We start from the raw sequence: 17,260 nt of genomic DNA, 5'->3' as shown, positions 1-17,260 counted from the left end.
GAAAGATCCTCTGTTTTGGTTTGGACATGCCTGGATTGGATTATTGGAGCTAGGAGGATCTCTGTATCACCACATAGGTTGCAATGGTGTATGTGGATACATCCAAAACAATATTCAATGAAGATCTAGATATCAGCAAGCATGACAGATTTTAATTCTGCCCTGTATTCTTGTGGAAGTCCTTATTAACAGACCATTTGTCCTAAGGTAGATGATTATATTTTGTGAAAAACACCTAGTGTTTGGTAATGTCCATCTGGAGACCGGCAGAGGAGTATACTTTTCTGCCAAAGAGATCCAGTCTTTTAAGAGTCCTCTTCCCGTGGTGGTGTATGAGGAGGCCCTGGTTGCTTGAATAGTCCCTGAATAGCCACTATGACAAATGGATGTGAATAAAAGTACACAAAGCCCTGGGGAAGAACTTGGTACTGTCTATTTGTCCTCTTGGAAGTGGCAGATACTGATGCTAGAGTGTGCCACACGTCTTTTACAGGCTTTCACAATCCCTACCGTAACAGACAATGGTGAATCTACCAAGCATGGAAGTGGGCAGAATACCAGGGGGCCAGTTTCTTGTGAGAATCATGCCTTTTCCTTCTCAAAGTCTCTACCTGACTCCCAGTCTGATGACCATGAAGCAGAAAGGACATCTTGGGTACCAAAACACTGCTGGCCAAATGAATCTACTCTCATGCACATGTGGGGGCATGTACACCAAGAGCAGAATACTTGTGGACAAAAAAGAAAAACTGACTAATTCGAATTTCAACAGTAACTCCTATTAAAAGCCAACATAAATATTTGTATTTTTTAAAATATGGCATTATTGTAAACTGCATTAATATGTGCTAGTTTTAAACAGTCAGAAAAAATATTTAGCCACACATTCCACAGAAGGATAATGATTCTTAGCATTGCCACTGTCATAAATATAAAGGGAAGGGTAAACCCCTTTAAAATCCCTCCTGGCCAGAGGAAAAATCCTCTCACCTGTAAAGGGTTAAGAAGCTAAAGGTAACCTCGCTGGCACCTGACCAAAATGACCAATGAGGAGACAAGGTACTTTCAAAAGCTGGGAGGAGGGAGAGAAACAAAGGGTCTGTGTCTGTCGGTATGCTGCTTTTGCTGGGGATAGAACAGGAATGGAGTCTTAGAACTTTTAGTAAGTAATCTAGCTAGGTATGTGTTAGATTATGATTTCTTTAAATGGCTGAGAAAAGAATTGTGCTGAATAGAATGACTATTTCTGTCTGTGTGTCTTTTTTGTAACTTAAGGTTTTGCCTAGAGGGATTCTCTATGTTTTGAATCTAATTACCCTGTAAGGTATCTACCATCCTGATTTTACAGAGGTGATTCCTTTACCTCTATTTACTTCTATTTCTATTAAAAGTCTTCTTGTAAGAAAACTGAATGCTTTTTCATTGTTCTCAGATCCAAGGGTTTGGCTCTGTGGTCACCTATGCAAATTGGTGAGGATTTTTACCAAACCTTTCCCAGTAAGTGGGGTGCAAGGGTTGGGAGGATTTTGGGGGGAAAAGACGTGTCCAAACTACGTTTCCCAGTAAACCCAGTTACAGTTTGGTGGTGGCAGTGGATATTCCAAAGACAAAGGATAAAATTAATTTGTACCTTGGGGAAGTTTTAAGCTGGTGAAAGTAAGCTGAGCAGGTTTTCATGCAGGTCCCCAGATCTGTACCCTAGAGTTCAGAGTGGGGGAGGAACCTTGACATGGTGGCAGAGTGGTGGGATTAACCTGAAATCATTTTGAGATCAATTTAAGATTTTTTGAACTAGAAATACAGATTTTAAAAAGGAATTTTTTTTTTCCTTTGGAGCTGCGGAAAGCAGCTTGTTTTTTCTCTGCTTTGGGGCTAGAGCGGAGACAAAAGGGGATTATCTTTGTGAATTGCAGGTTTTCTTTGCCTGGAGGCAGGGTACTTAACCTCCTGCAGGGAAATTCACAGTCTTGGTAAACCAGAAGTTTTTTTTTTTCTAAAAGTAAATAGGGGGGGTGTTCTACCCATTTGCCTGGCGACAAAAGTGGCAGGGGCTTTGTTTTTTTAGGATTTTGATTTTTTTACAAGGAGCACAAGTTTGAAAAGGAATTTTTTTCCTTTGGTCTGCTGGTAAGCAGGTTTCCAAGTAGTTGGAGGTTTTTTGCTTTGATTTGGGGCCAGAGCAGAGACAAGGGAATTGTCTTTTTCTGCAGGCTGACAATCACTATCAGAGAATAGGTATTCTATTCCAGCACAGCAAAATTTTACAGCCAAGTTTTGTTTGTTTATTTCTAAACCTCGGGTGTAAAGTTAGTTAAAAACAGAGAGGTTAGGATGACAAAATCCACAGCTCGACAAAAGCTGGAATTAGCCAGATTTCAGGCTGAAGAAAAACAAAGGGAACATGAAAGACAGATAGAACTCATGCGGCTGAAGGAGGAGGAGAGGGAAAAAGAGAGGAAGCATGCACTGGAGATGGAGAAGGTAAAGGCTCAGCAGAATATACCAACAAACCCTAGCAATCCTTCTCCAGGTACCACTCCCCATCCCAGAAAGTTCCCCACCTACAAGGCAGGTGATGATACTGAGGCCTTCCTAGAAAACTTCGAAAGGGCCTGCCTTGGGTACAACATCTCTACTGACCAATACATGGTAGAGCTGAGGCCGCAGCTCAGTGGACCCTTAGCTGAGGTGGCAGCTGAAATGTCTAAAGAACACATGAACAAGTATGAACTGTTTAAATCCAAGGCGAGAGTCAGAACAGGGATAACACCCGAGCAGTCTCGTCGGAGGTTCAGAGCCCTAAGGTGGAAACCAGACGTGTCATTTACCCAACATGCCTACCACATTGTGAAACATTGGGATGCCTGGATATCAGGAGCAAGTGTTGAATCTCCAGAAAATTTGCCCTTCCTAATGCAAATGGAACAATTCTTAGAGGGGGTTCCTGAGGAAATAGAAAGGTACATCCTAGATGGGAAGCCCAAAACTGTAATCGAGGCAGGAGAGATTGGAGCCAGATGGGTGGAGGTGGCAGAGAAGAAGAAAACTGGTCACAGTTGGAGCGGAGACCAGAAGGGACAACCCCAGACCACACCCTATTACCGGGGGCCACCCAAGGCCCCACCTACCTCCCAAAGAACCCTCCAGACACCTTATCATCCCACCACCCCGTTCTCCAGCAACCCTTCTCACCCCAGTGACCCATCAGCTGGACGATGTTTTAAATGTAACGAGCTGGGGCATGTGAAGGCCAACTGCCCCAAGAACCCCAACAGATTACAGTTCATTCCACCGGGTCACACCAAAGGTCCGCAGGCCCAGATACCTCCCAGATACCCTTGGAGCGGAGGGAAACTGAGTGTGGGCAGCAAGAAGGTCACCATGTGGAGGGACACCGGAGCACAAGTGTCAGCTATCCATGCTTCCTTAGTGGACCCCAGTTTAATCAACCCAGAGATCCAAGTGACGATTCAACCCTTCAAGTCCAACTCTTTCAATTTGCCTACAGCCAAGTTGCCTGTCCAGTACCAGGGCTGGTCAGGAACGTGGACTTTTGCAGTCTATGATGATTATCCCATCTCCATGCTGTTGGGGGAAGACTTGGCCAATCATGTGAAGCGGGCCAAGAGGGTGGGAACGGTCACCCGCAGCCAGGCTAAACAAGCCGTGAGGCCTAGCTCTGTTCCGGAAACTTCTATCAGGACCCGGTCAGAGGTGATGGACCCGGACCCCAGGCCAATGTCTGCAACAGCAGTAGTGGATCCAGTCCCAGAGACCCAGACGGAACCAATCCCAGAACCGGAACCAGCTGAACAACCAAAAACAGACCCATTGCCAGCACTGAATCCAGTACTTGTAACCTCAACACCAGAGGGCCCCACCAAACCTGAACCGGCAGCAGCCCATAACCTTACACAAGAGGCTCAGCCAGAGCCTAAACCCCAACATAGTGTCCCAGCGGAAAGCAGTTCACAGTCAACGGAAACAGTCCCATCCCCTACAGTGCTTCCAGAGGGACCAAGCATAGGTCCACAATCCAATGAGGAACTGATGTCTCCAGCCTCAAGGGAACAGTTCCAGACCGAACAGGAAGCAGATGAAAGCCTCCAGAGAGCTTGGACGGCGGCACAGAGCAACACAGAGCAACCCACCGCCTCTCAGCTCTGCTAATCGATCCAGGTTTGTTGTAGAAAGAGGACTTTTATACAAGGAAACTCTTTCTGGGGGACACCAGGAAGACTGGCATCCTCAGAGACAGTTGGTAGTTCCAACTAAATACCGGGCCAAGCTCTTGAGCTTAGCCCATGATCACCATGGGCTAAGCTTAGTTTAGTGGCCATGCTGAATAGTGAACAGGACCAAAGACCGTTTGGGGGGTCATTCCACTGGGAGGGAATGGGCAAGGATATTTCTACCTATGTCCGATCTTGTGAAGTATGCCGAAGAGTGGGAAAACCCCAAGACCAGGTCAAAGCCCCTCTCCAGCCACTCCCCATCATTGAACTTCCATTTCAGCGAGTAGCTGTGGATATTCTGGGTCCTTTTCCGAAAAAGACAGCCAGAGGAAAGCAATACATACTGACTTTCATGGATTTTGCCACCCGATGGCCGGAAGCAGTAGCTCTAAGCAACACCAGGGCTAAAAGTGTGTGCCAGACACTAGCAGACATTTTTGCCACGGTAGGTTGGGCCTCCGACATCCTCACAGATGCAGGGACTAATTTCCTGGCAGGAACTATGGAAAATCTTTGGGAAGCTCATGGGGTAAATCACTTGGTTGCCACTCCTTACCACCATCAAACAAATGGCCTGGTGGAGAAGTTCAATGGAACTTTGGGGGCCATGATACATAAATTCGTAAATGAGAACTCCAATGATTGGGACCTAGTGTTGCAGCAGTTGCTGTTTGCCTACAGAGCTGTACCACATCCCAGTTTAGGGTTTTCCCCATTTGAACTTGTATATGGCCGTGAGGTTAAGGGGCCATTACAGTTGGTGAAGCAGCAATGGGAGGGATTTACACCTTCTACAGGAAGTAACATTCCGGACTTTGTAACCAATCTACAGAACACCCTCCGAACCTCTTTAGCCCTTTCTAAAGAAAACTTACAGGGTATTCAAAAAGAGCAAAAAGCCTGGTATGATAAACATGCCAGAGAGCGTTCCTTCAAAGTAGGAGACCAGATCATGGTCTTAAAGGTGCTCCAGGCCCATAAAATGGAAGCATCGTGGGAAGGGCCATTCACAGTCCAGGAGCGCCTGGGAGCTGTTAATTATCTCATAGCATTCCCCACCTCCAACCGAAAGCCTAAGGTGTACCATATTATTTCTCTAAAGCCCTTTTATTCCAGAGAATTAAAGGGTTGTCAGTTTACAGCCCAGGGAGGAGACGACGCTGAGTGGCCTGAAGGTGTCTACTACAAAGGGAAAAGTGCTGGTGGTGTGGAACCTCTCCATGACCCTTGGGTGTATGCAGCGACAGCAGATCCAGGAGCTGTGCACTAGCTATGCGCCAATGTTCTCAGCTACCCCAGGACTGCCTGAACAGGCATACCACTCCATTGACACAGGTAATGCTCGCCCAATTAAAGTCCAACCTTACCGGGTGTCTCCTCAAGCTAAAACTGCTATAGAAAGGGAGGTCCAGGATATGTTACAGATGGGTGTAATCCGCCCCTCTGGAAGTGCATGGGCATCTCCAGTGGTTCTAGTTCCCAAACCAGATGGGGAAATACGTTTTTGCGTGGACTACCATAAGCTAAATGCTGTAACTCGCCCAGACAACTATGCAATGCCATGCACAGATGAACTATTAGAGAAACTGGGACGGGCCCAGTTCCTCTCTACCTTGGACTTAACCAAGGGGTACTGGCAGGTACCGCTAGATGAATCTGCCAAGGAAAGGTCAGCCTTCACCACACGTCTCGGGCTGTAGGAATTTAATGTACTCCCTTTCGGGCTGCGAAATGCACCCGCCACCTTCCAAAGACTTGTAGATGGTCTCCTAGCGGGATTAGGAGAATATGCAGTCGCCTACCTTGACGATGTGGCCATATTTTCGGATTCCTGGGCAGACCACCTGGAACATCTACAAAAAGTCCTTGAGCGCATAAGGGAGGCAGGACTAACTGTTAAGGCTAAGAAGTGTCAAATAGGCCTAAACAGAGTGACTTACCTTGGACACCAGGTGAGTCAAGGAACTATCAGCCCCCTACAGGCCAAAGTGGATGCTATCCAAAAGTGGCCTGTCCCAAAGTCAAAGAAACAGGTTCAATCCTTCTTAGGCTTGGCCGGTTACTACAGACGATTTGTACCGCACTACAGCCAAATCGCCGCCCCATGGACAGACCTAACCAAAAAGAAACAGCCAAATGCCGTTCAGTGGACCGAAAAGTGTCAGAAGGCCTTTAACAAGCTTAAAGCGACACTCATGTCTGACCCTGTACTAAGGGCCCCAGACTTTGACAAACCGTTCCTAGTAACCACAGATGCGTCCGAGCGTGGTGTGGGAGCAGTTTTAATGCAGAAAGGACCTGACCAAGAATTCCACCCTGTAGTGTTTCTCAGCAAAAAACTGTCTGAGAGGGAAAGCAACTGGTCAGTCAGTGAAAAAGAATGTTACGCCATTGTCTACGCTCTGGAAAAGCTACGCCCATATGTTTGGGGATGGCGTTTCCACCTACAAACCGACCATGCTGCACTGAAGTGGCTTCACACCGTCAAAGAAACTAACAAAAAACTTCTTCGGTGGAGTTTAGCTCTCCAAGATTTTGATTTCGACATCCAACACATCTCAGGAGCTTCTAACAAAGTGGCTGATGCACTCTCCCGTGAAAGTTTCCCAGAATCAACTGGTTAAAATGTCCTTGAGATGTCAAAAATATTGTTAGTCTTTATGTACTTGGTAGTATATTTAGAGATGCATGTGTCTTATTAACTCTTTTTCCTAGAGCTCCAGGAAAAAATCCAAGCCAGTGTTTCACCCTAGCTGAGGTTTGGGGGGCGTGTCATAAATATAAAGGGAAGGGTAAACCACTTTAAAATCCCTCCTGGCCAGAGGAAAAACCCTCTCACTTGTAAAGGGTTAAGAAGCTAAAGGTAACCTCACTGGCACCTGACCAAAATGACCAATGAGGAGACAAGATACTTTCAAAAGCTGGGAGGAGGGAGAGAAACAAAGGGTCTGTGTCTGTCGGTATGCTGCTTTTGCCGGGGATAGACCAGGAATGGAGTCTTAGAACTTTAGTACGTAATCTAGCTAGGTATGTGTTAGATTATGATTTCTTTAAATGGCTGAGAAAAGAATTGTGCTGAATAGAGTGACTATTTCTGTCTGTGTGTCTTTTTTGTAACTTAAGGTTTTGCCTAGAGGGATTCTCTATGTTTTGAATCTAATTACCCTGTAAGGTATCTACCATCCTGATTTTACAGAGGTGATTCCTTTACCTCTGTTTACTTCTATTTCTATTAAAAGTCTTCTTGTAAGAAAACTGAATGCTTTTTCATTGTTCTCAGATCCAAGGGTTTGGGTCTATGGTCACCTATGCAAATTGGTGAGGATTTTTACTAAATCTTTCCAGGAAGTGGGGTGCAAGGGTTGGGAGAATTTGGGGGGGGGGGAAGATGTGTCCAAACTACGTTTCCCAGTAAACCCAGTTACAGTTTGGTGGTGGCAGTGGATATTCCAAGGACAAAGGATAAAATTAATTTGTACCTTGGGGAAGTTTTAACCTAAGCTGGTAAAAGTAAGCTTAGGAGATTTTCATGCAGGTCCCCACATCTGTACCCTTTGAGTTCAGAGTGGGGGAGGAACCTTGACAGCCACACATGCATGCGTTTAGTTTTGAATTCACAATTTATACTGCTGCTCATTATTATCCCAAATAACATGCATTTTACTTTAGCAAGACTCACTAACTAGATTACTCTTCTCTATCCATATATGCTACATGTAACGGTATAACTGTAGATATCACTACACACCTTTTGCAAAAGAAAATTTTGATAGAGCCATGTCCCTGGGCCATAGAATTATACCTACAGCTATTTCAGGAACCTGAATTTGTGACCAAATTATTATGGTTTAATTAACTAAACTCATGCCATTAAATACTATACATCTAATGCAACTGTTTAACAAAGATCATTTAAAATCAAGTTCACAACACTCCTACTTTGTGGTTCTTTTCACAGAATAGCAGGTTACAGATTTAACAGGTTACAGAATCAGAGTCACAGTGGGTAAACACCTTCACACATCTATAAAGTTAAGCACTCACAATGTGTTTTCAGGATCGGGGCCTGTATTTGTTCAACCATAAAATAATCACAAGCTAATAATTATATTCTGAGATTAACAAAGAGAGGCTAAAGGACAGTTAATAAATTAAAAAGGAGGAACCTTCAAATTATTAATAGAAAAACTGAAAATTAAAAAATTCACATTTATAATCCTTCCCTTGTTCATAATCTTCAAAAGGACAACGGAAAGACCAGTAAACTACTGTAAATTATCTTGTTTAATGTGTTTTAGCACATTTTTTAATCCTTCAATCCCATCTCTCCTTTCTTTTTCCCACTTTCAATCCCTCTCATGTCCTCTCACTACCTCCCCTTCAGGTTAAAGCTCATCTTTCTCAAAACAGAAGAAATATGCTTGGTTATATTTAGCTTCAAAACTGAACAGGGAGAAAGAGGATGTTTTTCCTTTGTAAACTAACATATACACAAAAATAAGACCTTTATTGTAGAGACAAGAGCCTTGCTGACACAAGAGGAAAGCATGAAAAGAAAGGTCTGCAACACACTGACATTTTCAAAATTCCCATTAATTCCTTGGGAGCAGGACTGAGCCTGAAGAAAGGAAATCAAGGGGTTTCGGGCTTTTTTTTTAAAGCTATCTTTCAGCAGTTCAACAACTCTGCCCTCTTGGTTTTAGGAGTTATCTTGTTTTCTTTCATGCATAGTTTTTTCAGAGTTTGGTTGAAGTGAAACTCTGAGGGAACTATGTCTGGATGACGTGCAGCTTGAAAATGCTGAATAAAGAGCCAGTCTGGACAGAAGCCAGAATACAGAGATTTGCAAATTATGTAAAGACTTTTCTATGACATCCATCACTGTAATATCTAAGTGCTACAAATACACTAATGCATTTATGCTACCACCACTTCTCTGATATAAAGTCGTATTATTAACCCCATTTGATAGACTAGGAACAATAAAAATTAGCATATGGTAATTATGCAGATTTCTGCATTCTGACTGGCCAATGACAGCTACAAGAATCAGAGTGTAGAAATCTGCATACAGGAAAGATAGGAAATAGACTGATCGTGCAAATCAAATACCCTGCATCAGAATGCAAGGAATTGCATAACTCAGGGAAAACTGATAACTATGCAATATCTTTGAAGTCCAATCAGAATTAACAATACCTGTTGGAAGGCTATTGTGTCCAGATTTGGTGTTGGGAGACTCTTGCACTACACCTCCTCTGTTGCCAACAGCATTTGACATCCAGTTATAGAAACTCACAGATGATGGTTCAGACAACAAAGGATGTTCAGATAACATGTCGGTGGCCACGGTATTTCCTATATTAATAAATCAGTAAAGTTTTAAAGACCACCACACCAAAATTACTGTGTAAAATTGGTACACAACATAGGTATATTGATAATGGAAAACAGGTGAGGTCTTTACTGTTAACTTACTGTTTACTTTACTTTACTGTTAACTTATTCTGATATATAGGAATTGCTCAAGGGATATTTCAGAAAGGTATAAAAAAAATAGTCAGACAGCACTCTTGCAAACTACTGGTGCTGGGGAAGTCCACCCCAACCCTAGGCTTCAGAGCCTGAACTCCAGCCCCAGCTGTAACTCCAAAGTGCTATCCATACAGCTATTTTTAGAGCACTAGCACAAGCCCCACTAACCCCAGTACGTCAAATCACGCTGGAAGGCTCACTCCAGAATGCTGTACACACACACGCACGCACGCACACACAGTAGTAAGAATATATAAAATGAAAGCTTTTTAATATATATTAAATTAATAATTTATTTATTTATTTGGTTATCTTCTCCCACAACCTTCCATACTTCAGAGTAGGGGTAAGCAAAGACAAGCAACATGAAGACCTTACAAGATCTTACTCCTGTAAAGCACCTAGTACACCAAGGCCTCAATCCTGTTCAGAGACTCCAATTGCTACCGTAAAAACAACTGGAATGGTAACAAGCAGAGAGTCAGGAAATACAAAGTTAATACCGTACCGAGAAGGTTAATTCATCTATGTTAACAGAAACTTTTTTTTTTATTTCTGCTTTTCCACTGAAACCACAGATTTATGGTATACATTTTGATACTAATATTCAAATTACAGGATGCGCAGTGAGAATTAAATATTAAGTTGTGTACTTCCAGACTCTTACTTTAAAATAAACAACTTTAATGATGCATTTTTACATATTTATTTTGCTTTTTGGCTTTGGGCATTTTTTTTTTTAAAAGCAGAGCTAAAGGAAAAGCAGAGTTAAAGCATTTAAAACTGAGATCTTCATTTTGTGAAGTGCACATGTAGGCAGATTTCTTCAAAATCACTGAGTTGCTAAACAACATATGTGTTCAGCTCCCCTTCAGATCAGCCATTCCTGGAAACACAGCCACTAAGTAGAGGCGGCAGAGACAAAGGAGGAGAGAACAAGGGCCAGTCTACACTACCACAGTCCATCAGAGCAACTGCATCAATGAAGCTGAGCCGCTGTAGCGCGTCTGGTGAAGATGCGCTATGCCAACAGGAGAGCGCTCTCCCATTAGCATAATTACTCCACACCAACGAGAGGCTCTCCCACTGGCATAGCATGGTGTAGACACCGCTTCAAGTCCATGTTATTTAGGTCGCTCAGGAGGTTGCTTTTTCACACCCTTAAGTCAATGTAAGTTATGTCGCTTAAGTGGTAGCGTAGACAAGCCCCAAGCGAGCAAAAAAGAAACCGAGCAGCTGACTGTCAGGGAGGGACAGAAGGCAAGAAGGTGAACAGCAGCCCTAGTGTTAGTCCAAGATACAATGGATGGAAGTTGAAGCTAGACAAATTCAGACAGGAAATAAGGCACAAATTTTAACAGTGAGGATAATTACCCATTGGAACAACTTATCAAGAGTTGGATTCTCTATCACAAGCAATTTTTAAATTAAGATTGAATTTTTTTCCCAAAAGATTTACCACCTGTTTGAACTGAGGCGTATCAGGGAAGTCCTATGGTCCATGTTATGCAAGAGGTCAGACTTGATGATCACAGTGGTCCCTTCTGGCTTTATAATCTAGTCCCTGATTAGGCCACGCACCTTGGTATTGGACACTTTTCTCAAGAAGAGTTATATACAAAGTTTCTCAGTTCTGTTGTTTGAGTGGTTGTACGTTTACACACACACACACACACACACACACACACACACACACACACACACAAACACACACAGTATACCATTCTTGGAAAAAGAGCAGACATGCAAAATTTCAGTTCAAAATTCTATTTTTTCATAAAGTTGTAAGAATTTAAAGATGGAGGGGGGAGGTTAAAATACAGCAGTCACCACTAGGCACTGCTTTAATAACATTAATGCTTCTTTAGAAAGTCAAAAGGAAAAATATCCTAACACAGTAATAATCACCTTTGGGATTCTTTTTTGATATTAGCCCTTAATACGGTAAACTGAAAAAAAATCTAAAGACATAGCATGTACAGTACCTGTTCTTGTTAAAGAACTACTTTTAACTGCTGCAGTACTTCTCTGAGGAGTCCCTTCAAGAAGATTATGCAAACTAGGAAAACTTCCAGTAAGGTAGCTGAGTAGGCTCTCCTTTCTTGGACTTTCCTTGACTGGCATTCCAGAACGGCCAACATGCACTGGTGAATCCGTGGCTGTGTCTCCACTAGTATAGCTCAAGGAGTGATACGGATGTATACCCTTTCACACACAAAACACAAATCACTAAATGCTAAGTGATCTATGTACATATAACAAAATGGAAATAAGTAATTATTAAGTGCTATGAACACTTTATTAAGCCTGAACACAAGACCAAAATCCAGAAACTCAGGAATCATAATTTGGCTCTGATACTAACTCTTTTGGCAGTCTTAGACAAGTTACATCCTCTTTGCCTATTTCCACAATTTGCACTTGCCCCACCCCATAAGCATGTTGTGTAGAATTATTAGTTATACTGCATACCAAAGATGAAAAAAGTACTATGATTTTGTGTGTAAGAAGCTGTAATTTAAAAGCAGAGTATGTAAACTTTTAGCACCTGGAACCATGGGTAGGTAACCAGTGTTCAATTTAACTAAAGGAAGTTTGTGGAAGGCACAGCAAAAACTGCTACCTAAACTGCAATTATCTTAACCCATCTGAACTGCAATTATATTTGTTTTTAATAGTCAATCTTGAAAAACACAGGCCTGGAAGCATCATTTTTTGTTGCAAAAGCATCATTAAAAAAAGCTTCATGCTGTCTAAGGTGCTGAAGCACAAACAGGTGGTTTAAAGAATCTGCAGAACTTTACCCAAACAGTAAAAGTAAAATTAAGACTTTTTCCCTTTGAATTACTTCTCTAAAAACCATTTGTAAAACAGTTTCCCAAAGCAGGCACACTTTACTATTACTGAATGACACTTTATCAAGCATGGAATCATTAGGTAATGATGCCTAAAATCACATTCCTCTTGTCTATAACTGAACCTAATGCGTGAGATCTTGTAACGGTTGAGACCAGAAAGTTAATTATATAACATATTATAGCTTCACCATATGTCAGAAAGGTAACTTTTAATTCAGGTTTGTATATTGCTTTTGAGATAAAAAGTTCATATAAATGCTATGTTCAAAGTAACTCAAATCACAGCAGGAGATGTTAGTCACCTTGTGCAGTACTAGAGTTATTCAAGATGTGTTTCACTATGAGTGCTCCATTTCAGGTGTGTATGCGCCTCATGAATCTGTGATGAGAGATTTTCAACAGCTCTGCCAATTCAGTCCATGTATGTGCTCCAGATATCCTCGTACTCCTTACCAAGGAGATATAGAGCTGCACAGATGAACTGCCCTCAGTTCCTTCTTTACTCTGAAGTTCCATGAGATTAAACTCCGAAGCAGAGAGGAAGGAGGACAAATGGTGGTGTTGTAATAATGGGGCCTACAAATTTACCCTAATTGTCAGCCCTACTGTAAAAATTAAGTGAAAATTCATAAAATGTCACAATAACTTATAACAAATGCTGATAAGAAAAGGTGCAAAAATGAGACAGACTAAACTAGTGCAAACAAAAAGGATTACTGATATAATTAAAGGACTGATTTAAGATCACTTCTGGTAAACAAGAAAAGTACAGAACTGGAAACCAGTGAACCAAAACCAGTGTGTCAGAAACTAGGTTTAGCTGGTGGACAATGAGAGGATGAGCCCTTCCGCCTAGCGCACTGTTTATGGGGGTCCTCAAAAAAAAGACTGACAATGGGGATTAAATTGGAACATTTGTGGGTGTGGAGTTTGAATTCTCCACTTTCTTTAAAACTTAATTTTGTTTGTTTATATGTATATATATATATTATATTCATAAACCATCAGTTTGTAGGAGGTAAGATTAAATCATTTACAGAAAAGGGATATCCACAATCAGAGTCCATCTACAAAAGCAGATCCCATTAGTGTAAAAGTGATTTGTTGCAATCATCATGTGGAGAACTCTTACTACTGTTACCGTTGGAAGACAATACTAGCACTGAGGCTACAATTAGAGTACCATGAAAACAGAGAAAATCTTTTTACTATTCTCCTCAGAACAAGAGTCACTTTTAGCTAATACCACCATGGACCCAAAATCAAAGAGGAACTCTCTATAAGAATATACAGGTCATTTATTTACAGAAAATATGATAGAGTTCTGCAGAATAATATCATCAGTGATAGACTTTATACATCATATTCCTAAATAGCACATTTTAGCCAAAAATTTCCAATTTGTGCACACAACCACATATTTTATCCTAAATATTACTCATGTGCACCCATTCATTCTGGAATCCGCAATTTAACTGTCTGTTTTTGAAAGTGGGGACCGAGAGTTAACTGCTAGGGGGAAAAAAAGAAAACTACAATGATTAAATAATGTAACTCTTTTTCTACAGTATGATGAACATGGCTCAATGCAAAGTATGCATTATATTGGTTAGTGTTTAATCCAGGTGAAAATTATTTTTGGGACACAAAATCAAACTTAAAATAGATACAGTTGCAAACAAAACACTTCTCTCTCCCCATATTTTCCAAGTTACAATATAAACTTACCTTTATTTTCAGAGCAGAATCACTGTGAGTATGGGACTTGGATAATTTTCTCATGATCTCAGCCCCAGTTACAGGCCCAGAAGAAACTCCAGCCGGTGGAGGACGGGTAGCTGTTCCTTCTAGGAGCATTGTGTGTTCACTGACTGTAGCTGAAAAATGTAACAAATTGTACAAATTAACTACATGTGAAATAGTATACAAATAGTTATACTATTAATCTATTAATTATGTACACCTATTCCCAAACCATCATGTACACATCCATGCTTTTGCATTTTGGCACACAGATGGCAGAGAGACTGATCTAAGCAAAATCTAACAAAGAACAAAACCCCAAGCATGTGCCAGCTGGCATTTACACAAGAGTATAATGCAGTTGTCAAGCATGTTTTGAAGCTATACTAAGACAGCTTTTAAAATTTTATATTACAGAAAATACCTATTAAAGACCGACACAGCTACAACCATTCAAATGCATGACCTAAGTCTACAATGTCAGAGACAGCACATAATATAAGTTAAATGTGCACAAGGCAACTAATTAAGCTGAAGTATTTTATGTTATCAAATAAGAGTGAGCAAGGAAGAAAATCATATGTCAATTTTTCAAGACAGGTGGCAACCCCAGTTCTAGTTAAAACAAAGTACACTGAGGTGAAGTGAGGACTGAACTAGTACCACAGATTTACAGAGTTTTAGCGTCAGATGCCAAAGCATTAGGCTTTGTCTGCATTAGCATTTTTGTGTAAAACTTTTGTCAGTCAGGGGTATGAAAAAAACACACCCCTGACCAACAAAAGGGCTGGTATGGACAGCGCTACGTCAGTAGTAGATGCTCTCCCACCGACATGGCTACCACTGCTCGTAGGGAGTGGTTTAATTATGCTGGTAGGAGAACTCTCTCCTGCCAGCATAGAGTGGCTACATGGGAGACCTTATAGCAGTGAAACTGCAGCGGTATAGCTGTGCCGCTGTCAGGTCTGTAGTACAGACATAGCCTTAAAAGATAAACAGTTATTATGCTATTTTATCACAAAAGTTGTCAAAAAAGTATTATTTGTTCCCAAGTCATTGGTATAGAGCATAACTGCAACACAAATATACCTGCATCAAACTCAAACTCTGCTCCATCAGCACTTGTGTCACTCTGAAGGCCACCTCCATTGTCTAATCCAACTCCATCCTCATGCTCATGGCGTGCAGTTGTCTGTGGTTTCAATGGCTGAGCTGGTCTGTGTAAGCTAACTCCTTTGAAAGCTGGTGTCACCACAATGAATTTCATCCACTGCCTAGCAAGTGCAACTAGACCTTTCTTTAAAGTCACTAATGCAGGAAGGCCATCACTCTAAAAATACAGACACACACAATAGCATCTTAACATGAACTGAAAAAGATCCGTGTTACAAAGCATTTTCTGATCAGGCAGAGCATGACCTCAAAGAGTTCTGAAGAGTTTATATTTCTGCAGCGTTCATGTCTAAAAATGGAAATGTTTAAAGAAAGCTGAAACATGACATAGGAAGGCCAATAAATTATTGGGGGGAGGGGAGGGGTTAAATCCACATGTTAAATTTATGGTGTCTCCCTAAATTTATAAATAAAATAGCTAAACAACAGATTATAAACTATTCGTCTATAATGTAGAAATGGCAGTCTAAAAAAATTCAAGCTCTATGTAATAGTAATTAATAAGCACTTGAATGTTTTTATACAGTTATCTACACTAAGACACCTGCAGTCTGTACTAGGTTTATATGCTAAACTGTAATAATCTTAATATTGTAAAACTATTAAGTACACACTATTATTTACTTCTTTAAAGGATAACTCACCATGGTAGCATCCTCAATGATGGAATAATTTGCCTGATGAAGGTAGTGATGCAGTATATTACACAGCAAACAGGAAGGATTTTCTTGTAGGAAACGAGCCACTTTAGTCAGTCTGTTGTATTTGCTTCTCAAAGGGAAGTGCATACTTTTATTCTGAAATAAATATTTATACATGTATATATTTTCCCTATAGTGAACACATATAAAAATGCATGCATGTTATAAACCTGTGTAACCTAACAGCACCCTAATGTAAGACAGCAAGGAGCTCACTTGTATCCGGTACTGTTCTTTGCAATGTTGTTGTAGCCATATTGGTCCCAGGAATATTAAAAACACAGGATGGATGAGGTAATATCTTTTATTGGACCAACTTTTGTTGGTGAAAAAGACAAGCCTTCTAACTACAAATACCTGTTAAAGAGCTCTGTGTAGCTTGAAAGCTTGTCTCTTTCACAAACAAAAGTCAGTCCAATAAAAGACACTATCTCACCCACCTTGTCTCTCTGGTATCTGGTAGTGAGTTTCAGCTGGTCTGACTAGTTCAGTGTACCACAACACACTAATACCAAAATCTGTATCTTAAAAGTGTCTTATAAAATATCAATAGAAAGCTAATGGTATACTGAACACTCATTATTGTCTGGTATATGTACGGGGAACAAATTCAAAATTACAAACCAACTGGAAATTATGTTCTTAAAGTGTGTCTGCTAGGCAGGGATAACTTCAGACGAAGGTATATGGTTCTGCCACCTTGATGGTTCCTCTAAGATACATTAAGAGACAAGGAGAATGTATTTACTTAAAAACCATCAAGCTAACAAGGGGATGAGATAACCACTCAGGAACACAGTATGGGGAGGTTTCAGAGTAGCAGCCGTGTTAGTCTGTATCCGCAATAAGAGGAGTACTTGTGGCACCGTAGAGACTAACCACATTTATTTGAGCATAAGCTTTCATGAGCTACAGCTCACTTCATCGGATGCATTCAGTGAAAAATACAGTGGGGAGATTTATATACATAGAGAACATGAAACAATGGGTGTTACCATACACACTGTAACGAGAG

General features: G+C 41.1%; 1 protein-coding gene across 1 annotated transcript in view; it reads right to left on the bottom strand.

Annotated features, from left to right (window-relative positions):
* The window catches only part of BLTP1 (bridge-like lipid transfer protein family member 1), a 245,540-nt gene that overhangs the window by 88,976 nt on the left and 139,304 nt on the right, over window positions 1-17,260 (bottom strand). The window contains exons 40-44 of the mRNA XM_084626089.1: window positions 16,189-16,341; window positions 15,461-15,701; window positions 14,357-14,505; window positions 11,756-11,975; window positions 9,435-9,593 (exon numbers count right to left, since the gene is read on the bottom strand). Of these exons, the coding sequence (XP_084482215.1) occupies window positions 9,435-9,593; window positions 11,756-11,975; window positions 14,357-14,505; window positions 15,461-15,701; window positions 16,189-16,341 (922 nt within the window). The remainder of the gene's footprint in view (window positions 1-9,434; window positions 9,594-11,755; window positions 11,976-14,356; window positions 14,506-15,460; window positions 15,702-16,188; window positions 16,342-17,260) is intronic.

The sequence above is a fragment of the Lepidochelys olivacea genome (assembly GCF_965140295.1).
Source record: "Lepidochelys olivacea isolate rLepOli2 genome assembly, chromosome: 4".
In the NCBI taxonomy this organism is placed as follows: domain Eukaryota; kingdom Metazoa; phylum Chordata; order Testudines; family Cheloniidae; genus Lepidochelys; species Lepidochelys olivacea.
This window is presented reverse-complemented; position numbering and strand designations above follow the sequence as displayed.